The 25,395-nt window shown below is 38.2% G+C and overlaps 1 protein-coding gene across 2 annotated transcripts; it reads left to right on the forward strand.

Moving 5' to 3' along the window:
- The first annotated feature begins 3,298 nt into the window (after positions 1-3,298).
- LOC145799139 (regulatory-associated protein of TOR 1-like) lies at positions 3,299-8,851 on the forward strand. 2 transcript variants are annotated; one of them, XM_082888683.1, is made up of 7 exons: positions 3,299-3,897; positions 4,080-4,203; positions 4,702-4,826; positions 4,944-5,089; positions 5,320-5,609; positions 7,444-7,517; positions 8,672-8,851. In XM_082888683.1, exons 1-5 carry the CDS (start codon positions 3,333-3,335, stop codon positions 5,404-5,406), a joined length of 1,047 nt encoding a protein of 348 aa, XP_082744809.1. In that variant the 5' UTR covers positions 3,299-3,332; the 3' UTR covers positions 5,407-5,609; positions 7,444-7,517; positions 8,672-8,851. The 2 variants fall into 2 exon arrangements, with proteins under 2 accessions (XP_082744809.1, XP_082744810.1); XM_082888684.1 differs by having other exon boundaries at positions 3,300-3,897; positions 5,220-5,609.
- Positions 8,852-25,395: the final 16,544 nt, after the last annotated feature.

Genomic DNA, 25,395 nt, shown 5'->3' on the forward strand with positions numbered 1-25,395 from the left:
TACCTAGTCCTCTTTGGTGGGCGTATAGCCAAGACCAAAGACATGCTGGTTATGTGGCACATCGGCCAATGCAGTAACACCTTTCCGGCCGCTCCTTTCCAGCCCCATTCCTGTCATGTGTTGGAGCTTGTTCGTGAAGTATACAGATTGGGCGCTGACATACAAGCCCTTATCAACAACCAAGATATTCTGCACTACTCGGGCCTCAACCAAGGTAAACCCTGAAAGGAAGACATCCTCTTCGCCATGCACAATCTCAAATACCGGTGTAGTAACCTCTGGCGGAGGATGTATAGATGAATTTTCGAAGACTATGGCCACCCCCTTTTTATGGGGGTACTTCAGTATTTGGTGGAGGGTGGAAGAGACAGCTTTCACTTGGTGTAGCCAAGGTCACCCTAGTAATAAGTTGAAGGTGGCCAGAACATCCAGGACACGGAATTCGATATCCTATTGAGCTAGGCCAACCTGTACTCTAATCTGCACTGTCCCCATCACTTCTCTACTTGTATTGTCATACGCCCGGATCACTTGGGTTGTAGGCACAAAATCGGCCAATTTCAGACCAATAGCATAAGTTGTTGTGTCGACCAATACCACTGGTATCCACTTTTCTCAACACTCAACGGATATGTATAGAGGCTTGTTGTGTGCAGAGCCTTATGGCGGTAATTCCTTGTCTGAAAAGGTCAAAGTTGGCGCAGCGGCTCCCAGGAAGACTAATCCCACCAGTTGTTTCGCGGTGGTATCGATGGACAACTTAGCTTTATCCATCGCCGTCAATACAGCCTGTCTGTGCACTCGCGAAGCTAGAAGCAGACCCCAGATAGATATATCAGCTTGAATTTCAACTGTTTCAGCACAGCCTCTTCCTTCAATTGCTTTTCCTTCTGTTTCTTAACTTCTTTATACTTCTCAGATGCCTCGGGTTGGTCCAGATGCGATGGTTTAAAGTATCGGCCACTTCTTGTCATATCGTCGACTTCTTCCACATACCAAGTGTTGTCAGGAAGGTCTCCACCCCAATCCTCATCAGTATGGGCCAAGTGTAGGTCGTCGTCATCCCACCAGACCCCTTCGGCAACCGACAAGCACTCGTCCGGCTCCATTGGGATCATTCCATTATCACAAACATTCCCCACAGGGTGTTGAGCTTTTCCAGTTTTCCGATCATTCACTCATTTCTTGCCCAAGCCGCTCCAACGTGACTTCTTGTTCAGTATGTACAGTACTAACAATGCCCAGTTCCTGAGCCAATTGTTCTACACCGGTGTTTTTCGGTAGTTTACCCTTTCCATTGGCCGTTCCAGCCATTATAGCGGTTCCCGCTGTCTGTTCTTCCATCTTTGATTTAATTTCCTTATCTTTATCGGGTTCATCACTTAACCACTCAGAATTATCTGTTGACCCGTTCAGATCAAACCAATCAATATACACGTCCCTTGATCTTGCTTATCAAAGAACTGTAAATTGTCTATATCCTCCTCCAGATCGGCTAGATCATCTAATCCCTGACTTGGCCCATCTTCTCAAACTACATTGACCTCTATCCTAGCTGGCAACACCACTTCCGGCTTAGCTTGATTGATTGGCACAATATAGCAGCTTGGGTTGTATGTCCCTTTAGACACTACAACAAAAGTAACCTATGGTGATGAAAAGTAGTGAAGAAAATAAATTTCATCACTAAATAAGAATAATTCGTGACGAATTATAAAATTTTGTCACATATAATAAAAAAATAAAAATAATAGGTGACGAAATTTATTTTCGTCAACAAATACTTCTTTTTAGGTGAGGAAAAATTAAGTTTTGTCACCGAAAGTTTTCCCGCTAATTTTTTTTGGATGGCGCCAAAATTTTGAGACTTTTGGTGAGAAAAAAATTTGTCACCAATTATAAAATTATTAGTGTGGAATATATTTTCGTCACTAATAATTTTATATATATATATATATATATTTTTGGAGAAACTTGATTTTAAATATTTTAAGACCATTTGGTGAGAAATATATTTTTGTCACTAATAATTTTTAATATTTTGAGACTTTTTAGTGAGGAAATTATTTTATCACTAATTTTGGAGGAAAAATTTTGACATATTGGGCGGTAATGAAAAAAAAGAGACTACTAACCTTTTTTTCCTTTTTTTTTCTATCAGTTCTCCTCTCTCTCTCTCTGTGAACGAAACACAAGTTAATTAGCTCTTTAAGTAACCTATGGTGATGAAAAATAGTGAAGAAAATAAATTTCATCACTAAATAAGAATAATCCATGACGAATTATAAAATTTTGTCACATATAATAAAAAAAGTAAAAATATTAGGTGTCAAAATTTATTTTCGTCAATAAATACTTCTTTTTAGGTGAGGAAAAATTAAATTTCGTCACTAAAGGTTTTCCTCTAATTTTTTTGGGTGGCGCCAAAATTTTGAGATTTTTGGTGAGAAAAAAATTTGTCACCAATTATAAAATTATGAGTAAATTACAAATGCACCCCCTGAAGTTTACTTAAAATACAGATGGTCTCCTGTGGTTTGAAAAATTACAAATATCTCCTTGTCAAAAAATTTTATTTATTAGAATTAACTGAAAAAATAAAATTCTTAACCACTGCCCTGTATAATAATAAAATTACCTGAATTATTAATTAAAATAAAATTTTAACATCATTAAAAATTATTAATTAATTTGATGTTTTATTAATAAAAGGGGTTATTCATTATGAAATTAAAAACCTTAGGGGGCGTGATGTAATTTTTAGAACCACAAGGGGCCAATTATATTTCAAACAAACCTCAAGGGTTGTGTTTTTAATTTATCCTAAAATTATTAGTGAAAAATATAGTTTCGTCACAAATAATTGTAAATATTTAAAAAAAAATTAATTTTAAATATTTTGAAAGTATTTAATGAGAAATATATTTTCATTGTCAATAATTTTAATATTTTAAAATTTTTGGTGAAAAAATTAATTTTGGAGGAAAACTTAGAGATATTGACAGAATGAAAAAAAGAACCCTACTAATTACCCCCTCTTCCCCTTTTTTTTTTTTGTTTTTGGGTGCTTCAGTTTTCCTTTCATTTCTCTCTTGCAAAACACTACCTTCAGCCCCCCTTCTCCTCCTTCAGCTTGTTCTCCTCCTTCAGTGCCGCCACCGACGTCACCGCGTTCTCCTCTGAGCAATCGTCAGCGCCGCCGGCGTCGCTTATTCGATCATTTATCTATTTTTTCTCTTTTTAGGTATGGGTTCTCTCTTTCACACTCAATTTTTTTGTTTTTCTGTCTTTGTTTTCCCTAATTGGCCGATATTTAATTACCTCCTCCATAGATGCCAACATTTGAATTCAATACTGCAAGTGCAACTGCGATTTGCAATCTTGAATCTAGAATGGGTTGGGTGTGGAAGAAGGACGAAGCCGAGAAGGATAATTCAAATCCTAGAAGGACGAAGCCGAGGAGGATAATTCAAACTCTAATTCAAACCCTTGAATCTGTGATTTGCTACTTTTGCTTGTGTAATATTCTTGTACTTTTTGGAAGTTTGAATTTGCCTTTTGTGATTTTATTGACAGGACATTTGCCCCTTACATTTAGAACTCCTCCAGTTAGTCCTCCTCGACCAAGTTACTTGCGGAGAGTTTGTTCGCTAGAGTTCAGGCCAAACCTAATGAATACTCCAGACACTGGATTAGCTGATCCACTTTTGGGTTCTCATGGAGCTTCTGGGGTTTCAGAGTGTAGTTTTCTTCCACAATCAACTATCTACAATTGGAGTTGTGGTCATTTTTCAAAGCCACTGCTTACAGCAATAGATGATGCTGAAGAAATACTGGCTACAAGAGATAAGAGTGAAAAACATGCTCTAGACCTCATTGCAAAATGCCAGCATTCTTGTGGGTCTTCATAATAATTGGTCTTTGGTTGTTTTTATTTATTTATTCATTTTGTGTATTTTTGTTTGATAATCTACTTGGATTCTAGAGTTGAGTCCTCTGAAATGATTGGTCTTGATTTTATTATCTTGATAAACTTTTGTTTTATAATCTGTAATAATTTTGGCACATTTCCTTACCAGCTATTAACAAAAGGCACAATCCAATTGCTAGTTGGGATACAAAATTTGAAACGGGTGCCAAAACAATTTTGGTGCAACCCTTCTCTCCAGTCGTTATTGCAGCAGAAGAGACTGAACGAATCAGGTATTTGAGTCTCGTGTTTTTTGGTTTTTTTGGGGTGGCTGTAAAATTTATTGTAGGCATCCTAATTATGCACTGAGGATTATGGCAAAGTATGTTAGGATATTAGCAAATGGTTATATTATACTGATGCCATACCAACTAGAACATCTTCATGGTCTTTAATCTGGCTGGATATACATAATTGTTATGAATTTCGTTTCTCTGAATCTGCAATTGCAATTGTCTGATGTCAATTTCGGATAAGGTGCTTTAAATTGCTCAACTTGGGAACAAGAATAACTATCCACTGTTCATTGGCTGTTGATTATCTAACCTTGACCTGAGTTTGTTGAAATACTTAGAAGTGAGTTGCGTGAAAATGACATGGATTGCTTAACTGGATGGGGATTTTGAGCCTATATAGTTGCATCTAAGTTCTGTTGGAGTGATTTGTTAACTACGGTGCTGGTTCCTGTCTTGTACATTGGTATTAACTGCTTGGTACTTGTATCCTTTCAGGATATGGGATTATGAGAAAACTACACTGCTTAACAGTTTTGACAATCATGACTATTCTGGCAAAGGAATAGCTAAACTCTGCCTCGTGAATGAGCTTGATGACAGCCTGTTTCTTGTTGCCTCATGTAAATTTCTGCAATGCTGTGTTTGATCAGTTTCATGGTGCTTATGAAGATTCTTTCTGGATTTTTTAAAACTTATTTTTAATTGAATCTAACTTGTACTATTCCCCCGTGATGCAGCTGATGGGAATATTCAGGTTTGGAAAGATTACACTTTAAAGGGTAAACATAAACTTGTAACTGTATTTTCTTCAATCCAAGGTCATAGACCTGGTGTACGAAGTGTGAATGCTGTTGTGGATTGGCAGCAGCAGTCTGGAAATCTGGTAAATGATTTACTCTTCCAGGATGTAATATTTATAAACTGTAGGATACATATGTTTTTTCTTTTCTTTCTTATTTAAGTTTTTCATTCGTTTTCTGTTCATTCATTTTTTCAATGCCTGCTTCTACTAGGCAAAACATGTATGCGCACATATTGGTCCATAAGCTAGGCAACAATGCACAATCCTCAATCATGATGAAGAAGTGACAAGATGTCTATGTTTTCGTTCAGCTATGTCATTTGGAACCTGAGTATATGGACAACTACTTTGATGAACAATACCATGAGAAGTCAACAAAGTATCATTGTTTTGGTTAATGTTTGAAGCCATCATTATCAACAAGCCAGACTTCAATGAGTACAGAAAATGTGATGATTTGGTGGTTAAAATTTTGAGGACGTTCAAAATAAATGCCCTAAGGACTTCTGGTGAAACTTAATCAATTATGGTATGGGACCTGGATAAAGAGCAGCTTGTTAGTTCTATTCCGTCCTCGTCAAATTGCAGCGTCTCAGCATTGGTGAGTTATTGATATTTGGGGAAACACTATGGTACACATCTCTACCATATGCACCTTATAATTAAAGAAGAAAATGGCATAATTTCATACTTTTTGAGTCATAACTAAAAAAAAAAGAAAAAAGAAAAAAAATTCATGACTAAACATAACATGAGACATAACTATAGAACTCATGAGTCATAACTAAAATAATTTTATAACTAAAGAAGAAAATTGGTCATAATTAAAGAAAAAAAATAGCACAACTAGGGGTGCATATGGTACACCCTTTTCAAGGGTGTGAATTCTAGAATTTCCCATATTCTTTTCTTGTATTTACTTGTTCTTTCTATATACGTTTTTCTTCTTTTTGAAATTTTTTGTAGGCACTGTCTGCTTAAAACTCACAATAAAACCCTTAATAAAGCAGGCACTTATCGAAATTGACTGGTTTGGTAAACAAATTGCATCATGAAAATGATTGCCACCATTAATTAAGAGTTTACACAACATGCAATATTGATTGATCTACACACAACCAAGAGAGAACAGTGTTCATAACATATCCATCCCATATGTTTATATACCCACCTTTGTTCTTTGATCACCCACAACATCCTTTATTCTCTGCATCATGAAAATATAGGCCTTGATCATTGCTTGCACCTTTCATCAGTTGGTAGCATTTTTGCCCCCTGCTCTGTTTTTTTTTTTTTTTTTTTTTTTTTTTTTTTTTTTTCCGCCATGTTGGTAGCATTTTTCCATCAGTCGTATTGACATAGATAGAGAGGTCTACCATTTTTTTCCATCATGCCACTAACTTTGGGACCATTTAGAGATATTTTATTCAATTATGAACATCAGACCATTCAACATAGATTGATCATTTTACATTTTTTTTGTGTAAAAATTTGTTTCCCAGTTTTCACTTGTTAATAGCCAGAGTTAAACAGGAAATCGAATAAGCATAGCCAACCAAAAATAAAAAATAAAAAATCCAGACAAGTTATTAACCGAAAAGGAAATCCCCTCTCCTTTTTTTTTGTGTTATTGAAAATAGTAGTGCAATAACAAAACATAAGTGGCAAGTTTATCAGTAAGGAATTTGTTTATTGATGTAGTATATCATCATTAATTAGAACTATGTCGTGTTAAAGTAAGCTTACAGGGAACACACCTAAATCTTAGATCTCTGAGAATGAGTTGACTGTCTTGAACCCATGATTCTCAGGTAGAGGTCCATTTCCTGGCTGCACAGAAATTATCACCTCCAAACCTGAAACATGTATTAGAATTCAAGATCCAATGGTTAAGGCAATCTCAACCAATGGCTCAGGCAATAACAAAAAAAAAAAAAAAAACTATTCCCATTGCACAAACAAACAACAATAAGCCCTACCCATTAGCTATCATTCTCTTCTGGTTATGAAACTCCATAGATGGTGTCGTTGGAAACCTGTCTTCCACTTCATTTATAGAAATATGAATTGTACTCTAAGCTAAAATTATGCACTATACCTTGTAGTTTTTATTAATCAGTTCTATGATGTTGAATTATGGGTGGCATGAGTATCCTAAAAAGTTATCCTAATATCCTATTGTTGTTTCTCTGAAGAGGAGTTTCGTTTGCTTTTTCTCTTTAAAATGATTTTTACCAGTCAACTCTTCTTCTGATGCCTTTCCAACAAAGTTGTGTGTTTCTAAATTGTGATATTTTACTTCATAATGTGTGAATTTAATTTGTTATTTGTTAACTTATCTAATTGTCCTTATCTTATTCCTATAGGTACAGTGTTTCAGTTCTTTGATTTGAGTTAGGAATAGGTTTTTAAACAATATGATGTTGGAGATGCAGGTGTAACTCTTGAAGATCCTCACACTGAAGATCTCAGCCAAGAAGTTAGAGGCTTCATATTCTCTAGAATTCTGGTTCGTTTCTGAAAGTCATATTTGCCTCAATTGCAATTCCATTTCAAAATACTTTTGGTCAATTCCATAGCTGCATTAATTGCTGATCTTTCTCTCTATACATGATCTACATATATTAGGCAGATGTTGTATGTTTACCAGAGACCATTATAATCTTTTATTTTCTGGATGGAGAATCTTTTTTGGTTGAAAACTCAAGTTTGAAAAATGTTTTCAAGCAATCATGAGTGGACTTTTGTTCATTCTGTAACAACCTATCACATATAGGAAAATAAAGTTCTGCTTGCTCAGAAACAGATTCTTGATAGCAAAGACGCAGACACTTGGCACGAACATGACACAACATAGATATAAATACTAAAACAAGACATAGACATGGCGACAACATTAGAATAATGAAAATTGCTTATAAACATGGGAATAATTAAAAAATGTCCATTGCATACTTAAGTTGTGGCAGCCATGTCTATGATGCCAGTGTCTTGCATTTCTTCTTTTATCTATTTATTTGAATAAATGGTTGGGTGCTTTTGTGTATGTTCATCCTTTTAATAAGGCTGTTCGTATGGCTACAATTATTGGCCTTGCGTTTGAGTAAGTGTTAGCTGAGGCCCCAAAATTGCAAAGCATATTTAAATAATGTACACACCCAAGAAGTATCTCAAGTCTCTAGGTGTGTCCAAGTGTAGGTATTGATGTAGTGTTCTACATGGACATTGCTTATTTGTGTCTGTGCTGCTAAGACTATAGTGGGTTGCTAAATGGTATGGAGAGTCTAATTTAACTATAAGCAGTTTGACTATTAACACTTTTTGACAAATACTATATTGATTACTATTATTATTTTTATTGTTATATTTAGTAAGACAAGAAAATTGACTATCACTAATACATAGGATACAGTTACAGTATGGAAATAAACTTTTTTCAAAGTAGAGACAAAATTATGTGTTTACTCTCGTGTATTTTTGCTAGGCAGTGTTGGAGTTGCTCTAAGTTAGTGATGTGATTAATAGGAGCTTGCCATGTACAAAGGAACTTCTGGTTGTTAAGTTAGACTGATTGTGTACACAATTTGTATTGACATGGATAGAGAGGTCTATACAATGTAATTGATAATATGTTAATGTTTTTCTTGTTTATTTTCTTTGCAGATTGGTTTTTAATGACGTTTGGAAGCATACTTGCAAATCAAGATCATGTGTTGAATTATTTTTTTTACTGAACTAATACTTAGTTGTAGTTGCAAATCAAGATTGAATGTTGATTTTTTTTGTGGACTCCACGTTAGTTCACTTTGGGATTTGCTTTGATGATTTTTTTTTTTGGTTATACTTAATGGATTATTATTAAAATTGTTTGATGGATATATTTTGATTTATAATATAATTGTTTAGTGAATTTTTTTGTGGAGTGGTGTACAATAGCTAATGGATTTCTTAGTACATTTAAAAAGCTATTGGGATATGAGCAGAGATATTTGTGAAGTAATAATTTAAATTGAAATATAAAATATGGAACAAGTTTAGTGACGAATTTGTTTCGTCATTTGTACTTGTTATTATGACAAGTGATTATTCGTCACTAATAAATATTTTTTGTGATAAAATTTATTGCAAATTATATATGAAAGTTTTTATTGATTTTGTTGTTTGGTGACTAAAAATTTCGTCACGTATATAAATTATTGCTACGAAATATATTTCGTCACCCATTTGACTTTTGGAGACAAAAAATTTCGTCACCTTTACATCTTACTGTGATGAAATTATTTCCACATCAATGATCAACATGTGTGACAAATTTATTTGTCAACTAAAATTATATGGTACTGAATAATTATTTGGTGACGAAAATGAGAATTTTTTGTAACAAAATCTTGTTTTATGGGTGACAAAAAATTTCGTCACTGAAGTAATTTCATTGGTGACGAAATTATTCTTCGTCACGGTGATTTTTAGTGGCAAACATTCAATGATGAAACTGGTGACGAAAATATTTCCTCGCAAATATCTATGGTGACGAAATTAGCTCTTTGGAGACAAAAAAAATTTCGTCATTCAAGACCCAACTTGTTGTAGTGAGATAAGTCCTCAAAGCCCTCGAGCAACGGACTGACATTTTCCACCAAGGTTGACCTCTCTTTATCTTCCACTGTCACCACCACTGGTTCGGGTTGGAGTGTAGACGTGTTCATCATCTCTGGGATGAACAACGCCAGCTTAGATAGGTGGGAAGGGGTGCTGTATATACTGGGGTCATAAGGGATGGCCAGTGTGTGGATTAGGTTTATATGCCGAGGTGAAGGGACTTGGTTATGTAGTGAGAGAGGATTTGTAGTGACGTTTGGCTTTTGGGGAGGCGTTATCACCTTGTTGTCAATGAGATCTTGGATCTCATGACGCAACCTATAGCATTGATTAGTGTCACGACTGTGCTATTGGTGAAAAGCGTAGTATTTGGCCGGGTTGTGTCTTGGGGGGAGAGGATCGGGTACAGGGCGAGGCTCTAGTGGTTTAAGATGCCCTTTTTTGATCAGGACCCCTAGGGCTTTGGATAAGGGCATGTGGAGCAGGGTAAAGATCCTTTGAGATTGGGCCTAGCTGGTTGAGATTTGTGGAGTTATGTTGGATGTATTGGCGAACGGGTTGGCGGTTTTAGGTGTGGTGGTGACCATACTCACATCCGAAGGCCGTGCAGAGGTGCCACCCGTCGTGGTTGCATTGAAGCTGCATGTAAAGGGCCTTTCGGGTTGTTCCTTTTCATTGTCTATCAGCCCCTGGTTTATCACATCCACAAGCACCCCTATTTTATGCAGCTCAGCAAATGTAAACAAAGGTAAGACTATCATATTCTGTATTAATCTCCCTTGCAAATTATAGACCACCATTCAGATATGATCCTTCTCGGATGGCCTAATAGTCATCATAGAGGTCTTAGCCCTCCATCGCGTTACAAAGTTTGAGATACCCTCCTTCGGCTCCTGACGGGTTGCTTCAAGATCACAGGTTGTGACCTCGATTTGGGTATTGTAGGAGTACTGCGCGATAAAGGCCTCAGCCATTTCCTCCTAGTTTCATTTTCTATCTTTCGTACCCAATGGCCGCTATGCCTGATAGAGTCCAGCCAAAAAGTGACAACTTCTACAGTCTAGTGAGACCCATTGGTCGTAGGATATTAGAGAATAACCGTAAATGGACCATGGAATCCCCGGAGCCGTCGAACTGGTCTATATGCAGCATCTTGAATCTGTCTGGAAAAGTCACTGCGGAGTCTGAGTATCCATTCTCAATCTCAGGGACTGAATTCACGCCCTGTGCCTGCTTGAAGAGCTTTTCTAGTTTGTTGACCTTCAATGCAGTAGGGTCAACCTCAAATTCAAATGGTGCCTTCGTCTAGTATGCTGGTGCCTTAGACGTCTGAAGTGGGATTGGATCTACCGAAATGCCCAGATTCTCTTGGACATTGACAGTGACCCCGGGTGCCAAAATTCCCACTGGAGGTGCATGGAATACAGAGGTTATTGCCCGTTGTGGTTGCTGTTGCTAAAGCCTATCTATCACTTCTGCTTGGCGAGTTGCGACCTCAGCTTGGCGGGCTGTGACCTCAGCTTGACGGACAACATCTAGTTGCATAGTCTTGATGGTCTGTTCGAGCTGACGAACCATATCTTCCATGTTGATTGGGGAATGTTGAGCTATCAGAACTGGCGAATACTCTGTTTCTGGAGTAGAAGGCTGGGCCTGACTGGGCATAGGCGAAGTAAAAGGTGACTGCTGGAATGGTGAATTCTGCCTGATCCTCCTCCATCTGGTAACCAGTGGGAGTGAAACAAACACTGGCTATCCCCTGACAAGATCCCCGGATCTATAAAGTCTTCTCGCTCGGGTCCAGAGTGCTTGGGGATAACAGAATCGTCTGAAGCAATGGTGAAAAACTACCCTGCAAAAAAGAAATAAAGCAAAAGAAAGAAAAAATCAAAAGCTGCACAGCACCTCGGCTGAGATACCAACAACACGCAGTTGCAACCATAAGCTGTAGAACTATGCTCAACACTAATTTTTGCCCCCAAAACTAATACCCAAACTTCCAACTTATATACACGTTCCTGCAGAGTTTCACTCTAAATGCACATAACAGTTAAGTGAGAGCCAAAACACCCCTATGATGGGGTAAGGTTACACTGTCCTAGTTTCGTCAGGAGCTAGGGTTCACTATTCAAGCAAAGTGTTTAACACAATCTTGAATTTGGGGTAAGCAACCTGTCCTAGTTTAGAACAGTCTCTACTGCTTTTGATATGCAACTAGGCCGATTGGTTAAGAAGGGTACCTCACCAAGACTACCTAATATGCCTCTCACGCCTAACACCGAGAAGTGAAAGGATGATCAAATAGTACGGGGGTAGTCCAGATCCAAGGGTTGTGTTCCCATCGTGGCAGAGCCCGCAACCGATCAACCTTTTGGCAAGCTTTTCCAAGCAAGCCTCCGGCAAACCGTTCAGGAATAGCATATGGCAAGCACTGTGACTTAAGTGCACCGATGCAAATGCAAAGAAACACATAAGTGTAGATAAAAAGTCATATCATGAGTTCTTGTCAAGTTCTCTAAATCCCCAGTAGAGTCGCCAGAAACTATAGCGCGGCTTTTTCGCACCCCCTTTCGGAAGCTCGAAAAGAAAGCCCTATAGTTCGGCATTCAAACAGTTTAGCATTTAAGCACATAGCCTCATGGCAAGCATGCTAGACAACATTTACACTCATGCAAGTATGCTAAAGCATTAAAACTCACCTAGTACTCCAGGCTAAGGAGATATGAGTTAGAAAATAATGCATGATTCCTAACTATACAAAGATGACTAATGCAACACATGCAACATGCAATTAATAGGCTTGGCTACTAATATGGCATATGAAGCAATTTAAACAACATGTAATAAAAAACATGTTCAAAGAATTATTGAAACGACGATGTAGTTTGTATGATGCGCTGAGCCTCGGTGCATGCAAGACAAGATGAATGGATGCAAGCATGCGATATGTTAATTGAAACATGTCCCTAATCTAACCATCAAAAGCGGGTAAATAAAAGGGAGAAAGACGTGGGGTTGAAAGACATACACGCACACACGCACACTTATTACAACATTACACCCTCGCGAAGGAGGGTCCGAATGAATAAAAGCTAACTAGCTAACTAGGTTAATTAAGCTAATTATTACAACACTTAAAAAAGATTAACTAGCTATTCTAAGCTAATTAAGTAAAACAAATAAATAATTAACTATCTAAGTTAATTAAATATTACAAAGCAAACTAATTAGCTAAATACTTAACTAATTAATTACAAAGTAACTACACTAATTAATTACAACATGAATTAAGTAACTAATTTACTTGAATAATTACATCATTTGCAAGCATTAGCTACAACTAATTAACTAAGCAAATTAACTAAAGGGCCACGGGAAACGAGGGATGCATGCATGCTCGATTTTTCACCCAAAAGGCCACTGTTTTGCTGCTGCAAGCCTCTGTCACACAAAAGCACTTACGCTTTCTCCTTTTCCAGATTAACTCTGTTTTGTTTCAGGAGCACACTGTTGAATTTGCATTGGTAGCTGACAGTGGGGCCGGTTGGCCACTGCTGATGGTCGGTCGGCCAACAATGGTGGCCAGTCGGCTACTGTTGGCTTGGACTTCCTTACTGCTACAGATAGCAAGCAGAGCAAAACAGTGTACTTTTTGAAGGTTTGTTTGTATTGTTACCCTCCTTATCATCAAACAAGTTCAAAGAAGTGATACTCTTGGCTCTCAAACCATCAACCAAGCAATTTTATTGCATGATGACCAAAGAACCAAGTTTGTACAAGTTTAATGAATGCAAAACAAGACTCAAATGACCATCACCCTATCATGTATGATCAAGGGCAATGGAGACCTAGGAAAATGACACATTTCTTTACTTTTGAGTATGAAATGTTCCATTTTCCTTGTGTTTAAACTAACGTCTGATTTGAACACATGAAATGCAACACAAAAAAGTGCTTATCTTACCACGTTTACTTGCCAAATTTGTTTATGCATTTTAATTACCGAATCATTCTTTAACCAATTAGTCCATTGGTGAGTGTCTTCTAAGATGAAAGAAGTGTCAACCAAGGGATAATGTAAGTCAAGAGAGAGATCATGCCGTTGGTAATGAACCCTCGAAGAGGATTAAACCATTGAGCATAACCTTAATCTCAAGCTTAAAGGATCCCAAGCTTGAAACAACCCTCAAAAGCAAATGAAAGAGTGAAGCAAAGAGGGAGGTTGAAGAGATTATAGTGTTGAAATGGAATGAAAAACAATACCAAAAGATGCTATCAACTTAAACAAGAGGTGTCTAAGACCCTAAAACGCCAACTTGTGAGGACCATTACACTACAACCATTCAAAACAAGACTCCAACGACCCAAACAACCCAAAACAGAGCTAGAACAGTCTATTTCAGAGGCAAAAACATGCTGGACTTGAGCTAAGTTAAGCTAGAAAAACAGGCTAAGATGTGAAGCTAACTAGACATGCAAACAAGGCACAAAGAGGGGAGGTTAACCCCTCCTAATTTGGACTTCAAAATGAGTTTTTTGCCACTAAAAAACCTCTGAAATTCAGTGCTTAAAAGGCCCAAAAAAGTTGGTTTGAAAGTGATGAACAAAGGCACAAAAACTTTACAAGTAAAAAAGCAACGGTGAACCATCCCTTAACTGAAAATGGCCTCAAACCAACACTTTTAAGCCATCAAAATAGAGTTTTTTACTGTTCAAAATTAGCCTCAAAACAATTGAAAAAGATGGCAAAGCAAGTGTGCAAAACAAGTATAAAAGGAGAGTGTTATACTTCTTGAAGGCGAGACACAATTTGGCCAACAATCCAAGCCAAAAACCTCATCCTAGAGCTCAAAACAAGTCCCAAGCTACCTCAACCCAAAGACTAGCAACTTCTATCAAGGGTGTATAGGCAAAAGTGTAGGATTTGTGAGCAAATGTGTATAAAATTACAAGAGAGAGAGAGAGATAATTTGGTTCCAAATTTTATAACCCTAAAAAATGGGGGAAAAACCCCCATATATATAGAAAAACATGCCTTTAGCTTAGAAACATCTCACCATACACGTGTAGGGAGATGCAACTAAATGTGCCAATAGCTGGCACAACTGTCAACAAATATCTGGAAAAAGACACTGGTGGCCGTCGGCTACCAATGGTAGCCGGCCAGCCACACCAACCATGAGCCATGGCTGACAGCCTGTGGTGGCGGCCGATAGGTCACCACAAGTTTCAGGCTTGAAACAATAAGGTTTTGGTCCAAAACAAAGCACAAACTGGACATGCTTTAAAGGCTCAAAGACAGGGCGTTCCACCGAGGACTTTAGGCACTCAAAGCGAACATATGCAATTGCAATTATCGAGTACACAAGCGATGACGTTTAAGTCTTGAGGTCAGTCAAAAATGGGGTGTCTACACTCATCCATCACATCTTCTTCTTAAGGGCTTCATTGAAATGTCATTCAAAATCTCACAAAGAGCTCCCAAGCCTACAAAGTGCACATCTAAATTTCTATCTGCCACATCATGACCACAACATTAGCAAGACAATAAGACAAAGTATAGGAAATATAACAGATAATTCACATATGTACTAAGCTAAACCACATTAAAAACTTCATTTTCCATTTCTAAACACATCCCTTCTATATCTATTATCTACTCCAAGTTCATGTACTCATTCCATATGCATCAATCATAATTCGCACCCATTAACCAAAACATTAAATCATTATATCTCTGTGTAACTATGCCTATTTTGGTATGACCAAGAAATGAACTGCAAATACACTACAAACGCATAATAAATTAACCCCCTCCCTCCCCCCTCAAAAAAAAAAAAAAAAAATACCTAAAGCTTTTAGGGTGATTTTGCTTTCATGACCTAGTTACATTTACCCAACAAATTAACTAAATTTCAGGTCCCTATCATCTCTCTTATTTGCATTTCAAACAACATAATTCACAAGCCTTATTGATAATTCATAAGCTTTTAGCCTTATTTCCATTTCAAACAACATAATTCATAAGCTTTTAGACCAAACTTTTTTCATTCATGGGAAACTATGTGTTGTGTCTGAGTTAAAGCCTTATTGACTCTTTAGATTGCAATTATTGATGCTGAGCTATGAATTCATGCTCAACAAAATAGATAAAACAATATTAAGTGCATACTCATGAAAATAGTATAGAAACCCACTAAGGAAACGAATGTAGATCTCAAAAGATGACTTACTAAGAAGAAGAATCAGTAGAGGGTCCTTCGACTAATTTGCTACATCAAGAAGTAGACTTTGGCATTGTTTTCCATGTGATCATACTCTAAGATTTGAATTCTTTCCACCAGCTCCTCATTGATTCTTCATTACTCTTCAGCCTCCCTTGTAGCAGCCTTATTATCCCTCTCAAGTTGGGCACAGGTACGTTTTCCAGATAATGTTGTACTTGGTTTTCGACCACGCCCTAAGCCTTGTATGCAGCCAGCTTTTTTTCCAAATACCTCAATAGAAAGTTGCTTGTGACATCTTGTTCCAGGTGACCGTTTGAGCAAAGAAAGTGTCGCTCGAGCAGCAAATTGCTGCTCCAAGTATCTTGCGAGTTTACAGGCGAGACTGCTCGAGCGAATGAAGTATCGCTCGAGCATAGAATGTGAGATCCTAGTAGTTTCATTGTAGCTCTACAAAACTTCCGGGACTTGTCATTTTTAGCTCAAGCAGTGGAATGATTGCTCGACGGATCCCTTCGTTATTGTGCTGTTCACTCGAGTGAAAGAAGTTGCGCTCGAGCGGTCTGCGCGATTTCAACACTTTAAAAAGAAAACTTCTAGATCATTCTTTTCACTTTTCTTTTCTCACTTCCTCCCCCTCACCCTAAGTTCAAAAAACCCTAAGTTTTCACCCTAAAATACTCAACATTCTCCTAAGATCCAACCTAAATCACTTGCAAGGAGTGAAGTACATGTGAAGAACATCCTTCCTACCGATTGCAATTTTTTTTGGTGAAGAGCTCATCTAGAAGCTTAGATGTTGTGCTCATAACTTGAGGTAGGGTTACTTTTAACCTAGTATTTCTTTGTTTTGAAGAAGTTTATATGGTATTGTTGTGATTTAAGGTTTTATTAAATGATTGAATTGGATTAAACTTTGTAATTAACAAAAAAGGGCATTTTATTCAAATGTTATTATAATTTCATCTAATTTTACATAAAGGAGGCACATGAATGTTGAGAATCTATATACATGAAAAGATAGAGAGAAAGCCCCAAATTCGACTAAAACCCTAATTTCCAATTGAGTAGAAAATAGTAGTTAAGTTGAAAATTTCTTAAAGTCTTAGGATCTCATGAACTAATGGTGATGAAATGTGTGGATATTGTTATGGCGATGAAATTGTGCATTGTGGATTGATTCATCTTGAGTGTTATGTTGTGTTTCATCTCGTACAATGTTGAATGCTTGTTGATTGAGTAAAAGTTTGGCAAATTGAGCATGAGTCCGGTTAAGAGTCGGTTTTGATATGGTTGTGTGTTTTGGTACCCACGTGGGGAGTTAAGGTGCCCAATTTCCTTGTCTGAGCTTATCGCTGGACAAATATGGAAAAATGATTTTGGGTATTCACCAATCCTGCCACATTATAGTCAATAAAAGTGGAAAAACAGATGATTTTGGGTACCCACATCCTGCCGTATAATCGTCGGTAAATGTAGAGATGGTTTTAAAATAAAAGTGACTTGTATATTTTATTCGGGCTCTCATGGGAGACTCATGGTATGTTTTCCATCTAATATGATGATGATTGGTGTGAGATGGAATTGTGATTATCCAATTGTGCATTCTTTTACATAATTAACCAATTTGGTATATGTATATTAATTACTTGTCTTGTCTCAATGATGTCCTGGGCTTATTCAAATGATTAAATACTTGGTTAAATGTATTCCTACTGGGCATATAACTCAACCCTATATAAATTTTTAGGACATGATGATGTCCCACCACAGTGATGACTTGAAGTAAGCAGTTATTCAATTTGGGATTAATAGCTCGAGGACATTTTGCTGCCAAGGATTATTAAGACTTAAATTTATTTTGTTGTTATTTTGTATGCCTTTAGGGCTCTTCTCTTTTGGTAATGTCATCTAGTTCGTTGAACTTGGGAATGTGTCTAAAGTATCTTGGGAATGTAACTTTGAAATTGTAATTTTCTGAATCTTAGTTCAATGAGAAAGATGATTTTTGGGCATATTGTTGTGCTTGTTGTGGTGTATTCATGTGAGAAATGGCAGGGCATTGCAAATTGGTATTAGAGTTGCTAGGTTTGAATACCTTGGGCTCATGGGAAGTGACATTTGTCACAATAGGATTCCTAGGCTAGGATATTCCGCTTATGTGCCTTGTGTGTTTTGTGTAAGTGTGTGATTATATGGGTGTGGGTTAAACTTCTATGATATAGCTTATATCCTTTGCATTCATCGAGATTTTTTTGGAAAAGGCACTTGTAGCTTGACTTTTCGTGCTTATTTTGGAAGACGAATAGCCCTACAGTTCGGACTCCACTTGTGGTTCTGAATCTGATTTGACAAGTGCAATGTGAAATAATGAAAACACAGAAAGAGTCCAAATCTAAAAATTCTTTTGGAAAATCAATGTTTGAATCAAATGCCAAAAATGGACTGTTTTGCCAGATTACAGAGTCACCACCTAAATATTTTAAAAAAATTTAGGAAACCCGAGACTCGTGCCAAAGGCCATTAGTCCGTCATCACCAAAGTGTCTCTGCTCGGGAAGTTAGGTACAAGAGGGGAAGGTCACGAATTGAGTACCCCACTCGCCCAATCAAAGATCGGCCTCTACTAATCATGATGTGTTTCTTATTTACATTATATGCTCTTGCTCCAATTTATTTGCGATTTTACTATGTGATGCACACATAAGCTACAGACTAGTTTGCAAGAATTGGAACACTTGATCTCATGTTTTGTTTTGAAATTGTTTTGTGAATTTTCCACTTGAAAAAGTGGGCTAAAATGGACATTTAATCAAACCATCACAGTTCAAGCAACTAACCTTCATCCATAGGCATTCAAATAATTATATCATTTAAGCACTTAGCCTCATGGAATTAAGCTTTGACACGACAACACAAACGTCTGATGCAAGATGCTAAGATATAAAAGCTTACCTAGTACTCTGAGCCAAAACAAAGAAAAATAATTAGAAAAATATGCATGTTCCTAACTTATGCAATATGACTAATACAACGCACACATTATGTATTTTATAGGCTTGGCTATGAGCATGGCATATGATTTCATCCAAGACATACGATAAAGCACGTATTCACGTAATGAGTTTGAACAATTTGATATTGGGTTAGCATGATGAGACGAACCTTGGATGCATATAAGACAATGGATGTAAACCATAAGAATGCTAATGAAACGTGGTGCCCTATACTAACCATCGTAAGTGAATAAGTAAAAAGGAGAAAAACGTGGGGTTGAAAAACAAACAACTTATTAAGACATTGCCCTCATGCAAGAGGGTGTGAATCAAAGTCCAAAAGTCTGAATTAAACTCATTATTACAAAATCGAATGAATAAATAAGCGAGGCTAATTAACTAGCTAACTATGCTATTACAACAAGGATAACTGTAGACACGCCCGCGTGGGGCCCTCACTACAGTTCGGACTCGATTTGTGTCACGGTTCTTAATCTGAACCAAAGAGTCCAAATCTGGCAAACCGTTTTGAGAAACAGATTTTTGAAAAGAAGTGCCAAACATGGACTGCTTTGCCAGATACAGAGTCGCCACCTAAATATTTTTTAATGGGGAAATTTAGGAAACACTGACTCGGTGCCGAAGGCCACGTGTCCGTCATTGCCAAAGTTGCCTCGGCTCGGGAGCTTGGGTACGATTGGGGAAGGTCAGCTATGAGCACCCCCTCTCGCCCGATCCGAAGATCGGCCTCTACTAACCGTGATATCTAGTTTTGAAAACTTTATGTGTTCTTATTCCATTTATTAGCTTAGAATTACTATGTTATGCACACGGCAAATAAGTATAGACTAGATTGCCTAACTTGGAAATAAGCATTGCATATCCGTTTATTTTGGAAAACGTTTTGGAATTTGCTACTCGTAAGTAGGCTAAAATACGGATTTCAACTAGTTTTTCCAACTCAGGTAATCCAACCTTCACCCACAGGCAATCAGGCAGTTATATCACATAAGCATTTAGCCACATGGTAAGCATACTGTCATGATAGCATTCACACGCATGCGATATGCTAAAGCATAAATACTTACAATGTACTCCGCGCCAAAACAATAAACTAGTTAGCAAACATGCGTGATCCTAGTTCATGTTAAAGTGGCTAATGCAACACATGCAAGATGCAATTAGAGTAGGCTTGGCTAACCTAAGCATGGCATGTGAAATGCAGTCAATTGATGCACGTATTCAATTTAGAATTGAAATACAAATGTAGTTAGCATGATGTACCGAGCCCGGTGCATGCAAGACAAGATGCATGAATGCACGCATGCATAGCATAAGGTATGCTAATCTTAAATATGCCCTAGTCTACCATCATAAGCAGGTAAATAAAAGGGAAGAAAGACGTGTGGTTGGAAGACATACACACACTCACGCACACTTATTACACAATTGCCCTCACTCGGAGGGTCCGAATAAATATTACAGTCCGAATGATAAGAAAATAAATTATTACAGAATTTCTAATTTACTTAACAGAATGAATGCAAAAGAAGAAAGGTGGCCACAGCTCCCGCCTCGGGATGCGCGGATGATGCATGCTCGAACCCGTCTCGCCCGGAAAGCCCGTACCATACCATTGCTGCCTCTGTTTTCACTGCCTTGCTTTTCTGAAAAATTCCAAAGTTCTGGGACAGGTTCCTTGCACATTTCAGAATACCATCGGCAGGGGGAAATTCCCACCGGCAGTGTACAACTTCCATCGGCTGCTGATTGCGTCATCGGCCATTCGCCAATGGCCGGTCGGCACTAAATTCTGCCGGTCGGCAGAAACTTCCTGCAGAAGACAGTTTTGACAGCAACAGAGGACAGACAGCATATGGCATGGGATTTCAGGCACATGTGAGCATGGTCATGTTTTCCATCATGTGTTGAACTGAGGAAAGCATGGCCCTCGATCCTTGAGCCATCAATGGTGCATGATAGCCCAAGGGATCAAGCTTGCCACTTGATGTAAAAATGCATGCAACACACAAATGAGGACCGAGACCTTATCATGTCGAAGTCAAAGGCCCCGGTGACCGAGAGTTAAGACACGTTGCATCACTTATAGTATGAACGCTCCTTAACCCTCACACTTGGTTTGACACCCCAAACCAAGTAATGCAATGCATGTTATGCTCACATGGCTCAAAATGCAACATGATACTAATTATGCAAGGCATGCCAAATGCCATGTAACTACTATGGCAAATATGCAATGCTAGGCATGCAAGATGCAAATGCAATGCAAACATGGACAATTTAAGCAATAGGATCATCATGTTACAACACCTAATGAAGCAATCATGCAACAAACATGAAACAAGCATGCAATGGTGGCTTAAAATAGTAAAGGGGCAGACCTTAATTCACCTCAAAACAATGCCAAAAAGTGCCCAAAATGATGGACAAACTCTCATGCCAACATGCAAGCCAATGGACCTAAGGCTAAGGCACAAAAAGGGGCATTTTACTTCTACCAATATGACCAATCATGGCATGAATTAGACAAGTAAAAACAGAATTTTAGCATGCAAAAATGGACTCCAAAACCCACTAATATGGCAATTTAAGTGGCTCCAATGAGATGCATGCACCAAAACTCATTTCAAGGCATAAAAGGGCATATCCTCTAAGCATGAAAGAGGTCACATATGCAAGCATACAAGCATGATTTATGGACTGAAATACGACCCTAGATGATGCCAAATCATGAGGATGGTCTAAGCTATGCATGTTAGAGGTCAATCTGCTCTAGGCTTACAAGCCAAAACACAAAGAGAGGACACCAAACATGGCAAGCATGACTGAAATAAATGGTCCAGCCCTCTTCCTTTGATCAAAATCAGTCCAAAAACTCAAGAATCAACCCCCCATGTCTCTCAACCTCGGAGCAAGGTGTAATGGTATGTGTATTAGTGCAAAAGTAAGGCAAAATACACTTTTAGGCTACCAAACACACACTAAGGGAGGAGAGAGAGGGAAATATAGAGAGATATGGTGTATCTATGTCTAAGCACTAGTTTTGCTTCCAAAATTGCTAACCTAGAACAAGGAGAAGACCCCTCCTCTTGTAGAAGTCCCTCTTGCAAAGCTTATTCAACAAGCTTGCTTAGAGGGAAATCCCTCCATACACGTGTATGGAGGGAAACAGAGTGGGTGCTAGTTATCACAGTTGGCACAAAATATCTGTATAAAGTAGATGAACAGTAGTCGGCTGCTCAAAATTGCCATTTTGACAAAAAAGAGTGCCGACCGGCAACAAATAATGCCGACCGGCAGTATACATTGCCGATGGCAACAAAATGCCAGCCGATGGCCTCTGGCCATGGCCGGTGGTGTGTGGGGATGCCTCACAAGGTATTCCCTGCCCCTCCAAGGCAAAACACAAGTGTTTGGTGCAAAACCAGACACTAAACAGTCGAGTCGAGAGATCCTGAGGCAAGGCGCGCAGGCCGAGACCTCCAGGAACTCCAAACGAACACAAACATGGATAATCACCGGGTGTTCAAACGGTGACGTCCAAGTCTTGAGGACAGTCAAAAATGGGGTGTCTACAATAACCAAGATAAGTAAACTAAACTAAACTAATTAACTATAACAATTACAACAGGACAATAATAATTATTACAACACTTAATAACTAACGAAACTAATTACAACAAACAATATTAAATTAATTACAAAAACAATGATCATAATGTGAGCAAGGATGCACAAGAATTGTATGCATGCACATGCGCAATGTTCAAGAACAGCTCTGTCTGCTCCAAGCTTGCTCTGTTTCACCTCAGCCACTACCCCTTGTTTTCTGCAAAAAATACACTGTTGACCAAACATTGAGGACCGGCCGGCCCTCAATGAAGCCCGACTGGGCCTAGAGAAGGTTAGCCGTGCCTCAATTTTGTGTAAAACTCTGTTTTGTGTTCTAAAGTGAAAACAGTGCAGACAGAGCTGTTCAAGCTCTGTTTGTCCCTTTCTTCCTTCTCTGTCATGGGAAAGCCTCGAGAGAAGGTTATAATTGTTTCCAAGATCATCAATGAGCAAATTGATTGCTTGATGATTTTGGATACAATTTTAGATAAGAATCAATGAGTGCAATGAATATGACCACTCCTCCCTCTTTATCATGGAATTAATTCAAAAAGGGAAAGTAAAGACGCTTCAAGAATCATCAAAACACCATGAATTAGCATATGACCACTCTTGACTCGATAAGCTTGGCATAACGTCCGGCCAAGCTCAAGCAAGATGACCCATTTTCTTTATGTGTGTTGGTTGCTTTTAAACCAATTCTCTTAGTCATTTCCATTCTTTAGTCCATTTTTCCGAAGTGATGATTAAGTCCTTTAAAATGAGAGAAGCATCAAATGGGAAGTAATTCTCAACATGAAAGAGGGATCATGCCGTTGACAATGAATCTCCGTAGAGATTAAGCCATTAAGCGTGAATATCTAGTTCATGTGTTGAATAACAATCAACCGATTGAAATAACTCTCAAATGAAAGAAAGGAGTGACAAGTTGATTCTTAAAATGAGGTTATTACCATGAAAGTTAGGCAAAGAAAAGCGAAGAACAACATAATACAAGCTATGTACAAAGACCAATGCTACAACAAAGGAACTAATCAAAACTTGAATCAACTAAATAGATTAGAATAGCCCTAAAATAGCCTCTAATAAGCCAACAATGGTGGCTGAAAATGTAAGAAAAGAGCTCAAAAACTAAACAAAAAGGTAAAGACACCAAAGCTATGTAAGCAAAAACAAGGAGGGGTAGCCAAGCCCTCCAATTTTAAGACTTCAAACCATGTTTTTTGGCCTTAGTTCAACTCTGAAAATCAGTTCAAAAATCAAAGAAAAAGAGTGTAAAGGAACCAAGGGTTGAGCTATACAAATAGGTGCAAGTAAGGGTGTTAACCTTACCACCTTTGGTAGCTTATCCAAACCCAAGTTCCAACACTTAAAATGGATGCAAAACAACCCAAGAATACAAGAAATAGGTAGAAATGAAGTAAGCAAAATCAAGAACAAAAGTTACAAGCGCTTTGGTTGATGATCAAACTCATTCTTGACACACTCTCAAGCTTGAATTATGCTTCTCAAGAGTCAACCAAGGCTCTAAGATGATGAGTCAAGGTTGTGTATGGTGTATATAGATGATACAAGGTTGGTAGGTTAAGTCAAAGGTAGCTTACAATGGAAGAAGGAGGAAGAAAGAGCTCTCTCTATGTGTAAAGGCTTTCTCTCAATTGTTCAACCCCCAAAACAGAGGTGTATGGTCGTATTTATAGAATTTGAGCACAAAAGGTGATAAATATCTTCAAAAATGGCTAGCTGGTGGCCTCCCGTCCAGAGCAGTGTTTCTTGCTACTGAAGCCCGGCCGACCCTCAATAGCCACGGCCGACCCTCAATGAATTTCTCTGTTTTTCTGTTTCAGCCTTAACGCAGGGTGGTACAAGGTGTACAAAGAGATTTCTTGGGTATGATCAATGGGAATGTGGAAGGTTTGGGGTTGTTTCGAAGCTTGAACAAGACTCCTTCGTTGAGACCTCGAACCACGCACAATACCACTTTCATCATCGAGTGTTCCAAGTAAAGCGCTCGAGCCTTACGGGCGGTCAAAAATGGGTTGTCCACAGCACCTAATCAATGTTTTTTCCATTTGGAGGTCCTTGATTGCCATGGAACTAGTTAGTATCTTAGGAGGGTGGCTCGTATGTGCTTTATGTGATTGTGTAATTATGTGGATTACTTTACGTGAAAGTAGATACTTGTGAAGATATGTGTTTAGATCATGTGTATCGTATGAAGATCTTGAATGGGGCACTTAGGTACGGAAAGTTGGTCTTGAACTTAATATTGTCTTTATTTCTTATAGGATATCTGGACATGGTAAAGGTTGCGGTAGACCCCGTCGGGGAGGGCGGAATGTTCCAACCTAACCTGAGATCCCTTCACAGGAAAAATGAGTGGGTCAAAACAACATACCCGCCCCGCCGGCCTAAGATGCAATGGGGGCCTTGGCCAAGGAGATGATAGGGGCTCTTCGAGAGTCCATGGAGGTACTTAGAGCTAAGCAAGCAGCTAGGACAGTTGAAGGGGAAACTAAGGCTTCCTTTTTGAAAAAAGAGTTCTTCCGTTCAAATCGTATCGAGTTCAGTGGTGGACCTGACCCGATTAAAGCAAATGAATAGTTAGAACAAATTGTCAAATCATTTGAAATTTTGGATATCCGTGAGAATGAGTTGCGGGTAGCATTAGCGGCATTTCAATTGAAAGAGGAGGCTGGACAGTAGTGGAAGTACATCAAGAATCGAGTTGAACACACATGGGAGGCATTTGTACACGCTTTCCAATAAAATTTTCTCCCTTCCACTACTAGGGAGAGATTAAGAGCTGTTATAGCTCGATACATCGGTGGCTAAGTTTGAAGCCACATTTACTAGTCTATCTTGCTTTGTGCCTGAACTAGTAGCAACTGAAGAACGCCGATACCTCGAATTTGAAAAAATGTTGAGACAAAAAT

This window comes from Camellia sinensis, chromosome 9, assembly GCF_055761805.1.
Source record: "Camellia sinensis isolate YWXY chromosome 9, ASM5576180v1, whole genome shotgun sequence".
NCBI classification, from domain to species: Eukaryota; Viridiplantae; Streptophyta; class Magnoliopsida; order Ericales; family Theaceae; genus Camellia; species Camellia sinensis.

What these genes read in the sequence shown, in the direction of transcription:
- LOC145799139 (XM_082888683.1), top strand. Translation starts at nt 3,333, where the DNA reads ATGCCAACATTTGAATTCAATACTGCAAGTGCAACTGCGATTTGCAAT. An exon ending in CCTGTTTCTTGTTGCCTCAT is followed by an intron (nt 4,827 to 4,943) that starts GTAAATTTCTGC and finishes CCCGTGATGCAG; the next exon opens with CTGATGGGAATATTCAGGTT. An exon ending in AGCAGCAGTCTGGAAATCTG is followed by an intron (nt 5,090 to 5,319) that starts GTAAATGATTTA and finishes GTTTTCGTTCAG; the next exon opens with CTATGTCATTTGGAACCTGA.